Raw genomic sequence first — 9271 nt, 5'->3', positions numbered from 1 at the left:
CAGAAGTTTTTACCTAACTAGAACTTGTCACAGACGTGATGCATTACCATGAAGCATGTAGTAATACATGTATGTTGCAAAATGTAACAATACAAAATTTGACTCTTGGGGTATGGCCAGTATTGACCACATGGGCATTTTTGGACTAAGTTTGGAGCAAAAACAACAATAGGATAATATATACCAATAATATTAATTTTTGGCCTTGTGTATTCAGAGTGAAATATTTTTTAACTTAATTGTCCATGTTTAAGTCTATAATAATTTGACCTCCAGGAGAGGCCAGTTATGACCCGAGGGTCAGGTTTTGATTGAACTAAGTGCAGGGCAAATATAAAGTTTTGCATACCAAGTATAAAATATCTGAATCTGATGTTTTAGTTTTAGTAAAGTCTACAGTAACAAGTGTTCTGCGGTTGGAGACATATGCTCCCCCCCCCCCAACAGGGCTTTGAACTAGTGACCCCAATTTCAATAGGGGTCATCTACTGTCCAAGGTCAAATGCGCATGTGAAGTATCAAGCCAATCAGTCAATTCGTTGATGAGTTATTGATCGGAAACAATTTTCACGCTTATTGTGACAGTGACCTTTGACCTGTGATCCCAATTTCAATAGGGGTCATCTACTGTCCAAGGCCAATGTGCATGGGAAGTATCAAGCCAATCGGTCGATTAGTTGACGAGTTATTGATCAGGAACGCTTTTCCCACTTTTTGTGCCAGTGACCATGACCTTTGACCTAGTGACCCCAATTTCAATAGTGCTCATTTACTGTCCCAGGCCAATGCACATGAGAAGTACCAAGCCAATCGGTGAATCAGTTTACGAGTTATTGATCGAAATGATTTCGCACTTAGTGTGTATCAGTGACCTTAACCTTTGACCTAGTGACCCCAATTTCAATAGGGGTCATCTACTGTCCAAGGCCAATGCACATGGGAAGTATGATTAAACCCCCTTTTCGCAGAGTGAGGCTCAATAATATTTCCAACATTGTATGTGTCCAGACATATTAAGTCTAGTGCTAAATACAGCCCACATTAAATTAATATGTCTTCTGCATGCAATTGTTTGTCTGATGCCCATGTCAGGATATCAGTTAAAATGTTATCAAAATTGTGTGTTGCAAGAAACAAATTGAAAAGTGTCAAAAGCAGAATAATTGAATACATATCCCAATAATGGTGTCTGCTTTGCAATAAAGTTTGAATATTAATGTTAAAGGTATTAGTGTATGAAATAGACTCCATCATTTAGACTTCATTTTTGTGAATGGTATATACATGAATCTCAGATATCAATTGATACCAACTAGTAATTGAATGCAGCAATACTCACGAAAACAGAAACAAATGTAAGATAATTTTCTTTCACTTAATAGTTGGAAGGACATTAAAAACACTTGTTTCCATTGATATAATAATAGATGATAAATGGAACCTTTAAATATTAAGCTCTTGGTAAGTTTTTTATATTCATGTATCCTGGATGCCAACTGGTTTGAACACTGATAAGTAATACTACAATGTACAAACAATCTATCAGGACCAGACATGATGAGTCTCTTTCCAGAAAACACCACTAAATGCCTGTGTAAAGTGTCATCTAAGATTAGCCTGTGCTATTGGCACAGCCTAATCAGGGACAAAACTTTCCGTATAAACTGGATTTATAATAATTAATTGAGTCTGTTTTTTATATTCTCTTAAAATTAGCTCTTCTAGATAAAAACTTGTGCTATAATAATACCATTTGTAATTCTAAAATTTATTTGAAAATGTTTAACAATTGAACATTTATATACATATTTTAACATGATTATAGAATGTAACCCTTAACAAACAAATTAACAAGTTAACATTAACTTATAAACATATATACATATTAATATACATAAAGTTAAAGAGTTAAATTGAGACGATTAAACATATGTTAAGTATATATATGTGCTAAATTCAAACAATTTAAAAATCTTAAGTAAATATTCACAAACTTAATTGACACAATTTAAAAATCTTGATTACATTCACAATTGAAATGAGACATGATCATGATACAACAATTATTTTTAAAACAACCTGATCGAAAAGCGATCATAATTAAAATACTGAATAAATTAATCAATATTTTGTGTGTTGGACGAAAAAATGGCATGGTTATGTAATTGTGATAGTTAAGCATAGTCAAAGTAAAATATTTGAAGAAAGTCAGTCGACAGGTTATTATGCTCCCCCAAAATTTTTTAGGGGGAGCAAATAGTCGCCGCTTCGTCTGTCCGTCCGTGTGTCCATCCGTCCGTGCACAATTTTTGTCCGGGCTATTTCTCAGCAATTAATGACCGGAATTCAATGAAACTTTATGGGAAGCTTCACAACCAAGAGGAGCTGTGCATATTATCAGCCGGTTCTGGTCAGATGATTTTTCACAGAGTTATGGCCCTTTGAAATTTTCTAAAAAAAAATTATTGTCCCCCCCAACTACTGTGCCCTCAAGATGGTTCCTTTTATCTGAATATATAGTGCAATATTGTGACAAAAAAACCTTTGGGGAGCATCACCGGTCTCCGACGGTTTCTTGTTTTATAAAGGATCAATAAGACCCCTTGTAAAATGAAGGTCTCATTCTGGATAACTGCTGTCTACTGTTTATAATATATTGTAAATGATATTCAATTGCATCACAGCACAAAAGGGTGATCTCATTTTTTCCAGCAGTTGCTTTTTATTAGCTTTTATATGGTTACAATACTGTCACTTTCAATCTTTAATCAAAGTTAATTACCTAAAGACCACCTGAGATTGTGTTCTTACAAATGTTCTTAATAATAAATCTTTTCAGGATAATGGCTTAAAAAACATAGTAAAAACATATTACCATAGCTATTACGATAAAATAACAATAATTATTTAAAAAGATTGACTCAGGTTTCACATTTTCTTTAAAATAGATTCCAGCACATGTAAACAACTACAATCAGCCTTATTGTAAGTGCTCAAGACAATTATAATACAATACATGACAGTGTGAGCAGGAAACAGAAATAATATCATTCTAAACAAGATGCTGCGTTTAATAAGTGCAGATAATCCCCTCCTCCCTTCATTGGAAGTCTTGTTAGTATTCATTTATTGGCTTGAAGAAGTCTAACGAAGGTCTAAGTCAAAATGAAGTCTGGGATGTATGTTTGCCAAGTGATGATTGGAAGTATCAAAGCATTTAAAGTTGGTAGCATTTTTGTTTAGCAGTGGTTTATTTAGGTTAACCAAGAATTCTGACATTAGCGATGGTTTAAAAGGTTTAAAACAATTGTGACATTTTAAATGAGTCCAAGTTTTCCAATGTCAAGGTCAAAGTGAGGACAAGTTGTCTTGATAAAGTTAAAAGACAACTTGAATGCAAGTTGCATATCTTTTTGTAAAGCATTAATAGTTATAATGTAATTTGGGATTTAACATTAATGCTTGAATTGTTACCAGTAAGTTCTAGTTCTGTATATAAACTACACATCAAACTATGCACTGATGTGCTATTGTGCTGTCTTTCAATAACTAATAATTGTGACAAATTGCATAATATAATCTGAAAAAATATATTATTAATTCAATAGATAACAAAAAGTTACAGAACACAAACAAAATGAGCCAAGCTGTAGAAAAAAAAGTGCTCACTGCATGTGCATTAAGTATTGTCCAGATAAGGCTGTGAAGTATGCAAAGTCTTATCTGGGATGACACTTTCCTCTCACACATGATTTCTGTTTAGAAGAAACTTCTTTAAAAGGAAAAAATCCTTAAAAGTGGAAAGTGATGTCCCTGATAAGCCTATGCAGACTGCACATGCTCACCTGTGACAAAACTTTGCACACAGCATTAAGCCTAGTTTTGCAAGAATGAGGCTGAAATGTTTAAAGACAGACAATCACACCAGAGAGAATGTAGGAGAAGTGTGCTTCCAAACCCCATCCCAAAGTAGCTAAATATTTGTTGTGTGTTTTATAACCTTTAGGTAACTATTCCACTGTTAGAAACTTGAGAACTGTCCCTCTGTGAAAAGTTCATATATTCTAAGTTTAAAAACACCTTTAGTAATAAATCATTTTCAATTATACTGGAAGACAGATATTGCAAACAGTTTTTCTAATACTAGTACTCTGACATTCTATTCTGGTTGACATTTACAGTAAAAATACAACAGTATAATACTCAACTAAAGGGCAACCTATGTTACAAAAACACCTGTCCATCATTTAAGCTTTAATATTTTTTTTTTATAAATCTCTTTCTGTCGATGTTCAAGCACCTGTTGCCACTTACTGACAACAGACTCATAATTCTAACAGCTTACATAAAATACTTCAAATTTCATTCAATATACAAGCAAAGCCATGTTAATATCATCATCACATGAAGCACAGCTAACTGGTTTTCATTTCCTACAAACAGATCAAGATTATTCAAAAGTTAAAAACTTGCTAACATGTTTCTATATAAAGGTATGGAGCGCACATAATCACCTAAAAACTGCTCTGGCACAATGTAAAATCCACAAACTTTATTCCTGGACCAATTGCTTCAAACACAGCTTCAATAGGGGTTGCGATACAGGATCCGTAGCTTGTGTAACCAATCGCTATAGCAACGCACTGCAGATCGGTTTCCCTGGAAACGAAGACCAATGAGCCGGAATCCCCGGCCCTGAAAAACCCATGTGGTGATCCATAGGCCCCGAGAATCTCTAGTTGGTGTAGCAGGGTGATCCTCTCATTATCTCTGCAGTTCTGATAGCCTTCTTGATGGGCATATGCACATTCCCCATAAATGTGACCCAATGTAAGGCCTGTTGTGGCGCCAAATTTGAGAACTTGTGTTCCTCCATCATTCTTGTCATCAAACAGCTCTGTCCAGCTCAAAATGTGTCCCCTCTCAAAATTGGGTCTTGAATTGTTGCAAAATCCTGTCAAAAATTAATATGCATCATGTTACATGTTCGCAGCATACTTGACCATTGAAGATACTTTTGGTTCAGAGAAAAACAGATTGTTTTATTGTTCTTCATGATACATTTAAAGGTAAAGATATGCCCTGAACAAAATTCCTGCATGAACATTTATTCGGGTTATAACTGAAATTATGAAAGTGGGATGTATGAACTGCACTTCCCCTCATTCATACCTATATATAGATACATGTTAAGTTTAAGGTTGATACCTCGTTTTGTTTTCAAAATATGCTCCAAACAAAATTCAAACAGAAAAACTAATTAAGAACAACAACTTAACAAAATGGAAGCAAGAGTTATGTCTCTTGTGAACTTCACATTCCCTCAATCAGATATACATACTTCAAGATATGCTTCTGAGAAAAGTACACACATTTAATATGGACCAAAAGTAACGGTTCTTGTGAACTACCCCCCCCCCCCCCCCCCATAAGATCTACCAACTCATTAAGATGACACCATTTAAATTGAACAGGACCTTCTATGCCTGAAATACAATAGTAAGCTAGCTTTTCATGCATGCAAGGTTGCTATATTTCAAGTTTCATCAAGATTAGTTAATTCAGGCTAAAGATAGCAATTGGAAACAACCTGTCTGATGTCACCCACCACTCTTACCCCAATCCAATAATAGTATCTCCAACTCTTTCCAACTCAGTAGCAAAGTGAAATTGGCTATGTGCAAACAGCATGAAACCAGAACGGCCTGCAAGTAACTCGCAGTCTGTTCAGGTTTTATGCTGTTTGCTGCTCATCAGTATCTAAGGGTTGAAAATGAAGCTTTGAATCTAGTAAGAAAGGTCTTTAATAAAATTTGACTTTCTAAGGGACTACTTATGCGTCAAAATACGTATCTAAGTGGTAAAGAGTTAAACTAAGCACATGCACAACTTCGTATCCAATCTCCACGCAGAGTTGTCGTTCCTTGCTCTCACATACACCTTTGCGGAAGGCTCAGTATGCCATTTTGCTCAGAAACTGGGCAAAACCGAACAATTAATTCAAAGTACATTTGATTTGGATTTTTTAGGATCAGAGGCGAAAATTAATGAAAAAGGAATTTTAAATTTACGATACATCGTGCAAAAACTTGCGAGTTTCAATGCAACTCTTTGAAACTATTTTATTACCCATTTACGCAGATGGAATCATTCCACGCACGTCACAAATGTAAACAATTGAACATAATTTTTATTGAGTGACGGTAGGCATTGCTTCGACGTATATATGTATGTGGGTTTGTTAACATCAAAAAAACATATCAATTTTTTTATAATAATTAATTAAGACTGATATAAGATATTATGGTATGAGATGGTTTTTTTTAATGCAGTGAATGTAATGTAATGGTCGTGCAAGAGATTGTTGAGTATACTGTAACCTCCATGATGAACGCTTGGAATGATCATGACATGAATGAGACGCTTTCATAAAAATAGTCCCATCACAGAGGTGAATGTAATGTAACCGTCGTGCAAGAGATTGCTTCATATCCTGATGAACCACTGCGGAAGTTTGAATTTTCCAGTAAAACCCCTCTACTATTATCATGAGGAATAAAAATAAGATCATAATAAATATAAACCTGGAATTTTCCTTAAGTTAAAAGTACCTGCATTTTTCAAGACCTGCTCTGGCACAGGTCTGAATCCTGCCTGCAAAGGCTGATGACTGGTGATTCTGACCACCCCAACATCCACGCCAGGCATATTGGCCTTACCCTCTGACTGCACCACCTTGGCCACCTCTCCACACACATACCTGCCAGCAAGAGGGAGAGAATACAAGATGATGCAAGAAAAGATAGTGGTATGACAGTATTCAATATACCTGCTGCCCTGTCACTTCTAGTACATTATTAGGTAGGATTGCTAGTACTTCTCCCCTAAAAATGTGTTCTTGTTGAAGACAACATGCCTAAAGTGCCTGATTATTCATTGACCTAGTCTTAGTCAGGGTGAAAACATTCATGACATTCTAGATGACTAGAGTATCTTTATCTTACAACTTATGTTGAACAATACCTAGTGTGTTGCATTATGTAAGGACACAAATGCGCCCTAGCAAGCCTTAACTTACTATGTCAACTGGTGAGCAATTATCAGGAAGAAATGATTCACAATGTTTGTACGCTAGTCATGGTCAGACAGCTACAGAAAGCTGTTTATGCACAGCTATGCCTTCTACAAACTTAAACGTATTGTAATCAGTATCTCAAATTTAACAAAGTAGGCAAGGTTATAGAGATTAATAACTAAGGACTTATACTTGTGTGGACCAAAAAAACAAACCTTAATATTCCTACAAAATGTCTAAAACTTATATAAAATCCATCCCTAAGTATTTCCTCATCCCATTTTAAAAGGTACTAATATCAAAGTAACTCACCAATCACCCTGGTTACCAGTCCGGCCGTCACTGAAGACGCATACTTTGGCCCCTTCGCTGGTAGCAGCAGCACGCACAACGTGACCAGCAGCGATGAACCCCAGTTCACCCCCCGGCAGCACGACAAAACCCCCTAGGGTGCCCCTCTTGGCTCTTCCCACTAGGCTGATGCTGGAGCCAATCAGAAGGCTTCCCAGTGTATCGCCATGACCACATGGTTGGATTTCCTTAAGACACGACAAGATTATGTAAACTTTTAAGTGGTTTTGCATAAAACCAATGAGAGTGCCAACTGTAAGAAAATGCACCCAATTAATAAAAATTCTGGGTTGCATTTATCTGTGAAGGATGTATTAATTTGTGGTAAATATGTTGGCTCAGAAAAGATTGGACATACAAATTATGCTGGTATTAATTTTTGCCTAAATACATTTTCACAAACCTTGGAGCCTCTTATTTTCGCCGAGGTCTACTTTTTGGGCTTTGGCCCTGGCAGAATTTTGTAACTATTCCAAATATTTACAGATTAAACAAATAATCAGTTTTCTAGAAGTGTTCTCCTTCATCCATATGAACAATGATGAAAAATATTACAATAAAGTTAAAACCTGAAAAAATGCTTGTTTTTATTTCAAATTGAAGAAGCATAAAATATGTTATGATAAGCTCACTTCTGGATGAGCTAAAAATAATTGTATTTGGAAGAACAAAATAAACATTATTTTCTTATAGGTGTAAACCTTTTGATCCTGAGGACTGATGTTCCCATGTTATTATTTGTCTCATTTTTAAACTTGAAAAATGAAGTTCCTAAGCTTGTGTCTCTTAACCTGTTCAGAAATTGAATAGCATTACTCTAAATTAACAAGCAATCTAAACCAGTCCATTTAAAGGTGAAATAAAACATAACCTAATATTTACCTTAACATTTATGCACTAACATATTGAATTTCTTCAGTAATCATTTCTTAGAAATTGTCAGATTACTAAAATGAATTAATCAGCAGTCCTTTATAAGAAATTGAAAGAGCACTCAAGAGTATATTTTAATGATCAAAATTAATGCTTGTTTATAGCCAGCCTAATGTGTACAATATAAAAGAAGGGGCCCTCTAATGGGTAACAGTTTCTGTTCAGTTAGTTAATCATTTAAATCTAAGATAAAATAATCTTTAAGTTTTGGAAGATTAAAACAATAAACCATCGGAGACGTGTGATGCTTCCCAAAGATTTTTTTGTCACAATATTGCACTATATATTCAGATAAAAAGAAAAGTAGTTGGGGGGACAAGAATTGCACTATATGTACAGTTTATAGAAAATTTCAAAGGGCCATAACTCTGTGAAAAATCATCCGACCAGAACCGGCTGATAATATGCACATCTCTTGGTAGTGAAGCTTCCCATAAAGTTTAATTGAATTCAGGTCATTAACTGCTGAGAAATAGCCCGGACAAAAATTGTGCATGGACGGACGGACACACACACGCACGGAAAGACGAAGCGGCGACTATATGCTCCCCCCAAAAAAAATTTGCGGATCATAAAAACGAGATTGAAACCAGTACAAGACTTAAAAAGGTTATTAAAGGACCATATCTCAAAAGGGACAATGTAGTGGAATATCAAATTGACTATAACATTTCATGAATGCATAAACTTTTTCATTCTATAGGCAAAAAAATATAATATGTATGTTAATTTAAAAGCCCAATTTAAGATATGAGAAACATGCTCCCCCCCCCCCCCCCCCCCAAAAAAATAGATCTTCAATATTTTTGCTGTTGATTTTATTAAAAAAATTATGCAATCCCATGCTAGGTCTTTATGTCAGCTAGCTTGAGTCAACATCATTTTCTATTGCAAGTCAAGGTGACCATTAGT

At 35.2% G+C, this 9271-nt stretch overlaps 2 protein-coding genes across 4 annotated transcripts in view; both read right to left on the bottom strand.

The window, feature by feature from the left end:
* Nucleotides 1-9271, bottom strand: part of LOC127867807 (trichohyalin-like) — a 291013-nt gene that overhangs the window by 65561 nt on the left and 216181 nt on the right. The window lies entirely within an intron of this gene.
* The window catches only part of LOC127867805 (uncharacterized), a 63592-nt gene continuing 56090 nt past the window's right edge, over nucleotides 1770-9271 (bottom strand). Inside the window, exons 13-15 of one of the 2 annotated variants that reach the window (XM_052409262.1) lie at nucleotides 7388-7614; nucleotides 6612-6760; nucleotides 1770-4954 (exon numbers count right to left, since the gene is read on the bottom strand). In XM_052409262.1, the coding sequence (XP_052265222.1) occupies nucleotides 4515-4954; nucleotides 6612-6760; nucleotides 7388-7614 (816 nt within the window). In that variant the 3' untranslated portion in view covers nucleotides 1770-4514. The remainder of the gene's footprint in view (nucleotides 4955-6611; nucleotides 6761-7387; nucleotides 7615-9271) is intronic. The other variant, XM_052409263.1, reaches the window with a different exon arrangement.

Source organism: Dreissena polymorpha, chromosome 2 (genome assembly GCF_020536995.1).
Source record: "Dreissena polymorpha isolate Duluth1 chromosome 2, UMN_Dpol_1.0, whole genome shotgun sequence".
Taxonomy (NCBI): domain Eukaryota; kingdom Metazoa; phylum Mollusca; class Bivalvia; order Myida; family Dreissenidae; genus Dreissena; species Dreissena polymorpha.
The sequence above is the reverse complement of the archived record's forward strand: the minus strand, read 5'-3'. Positions and strand labels throughout refer to the sequence as shown.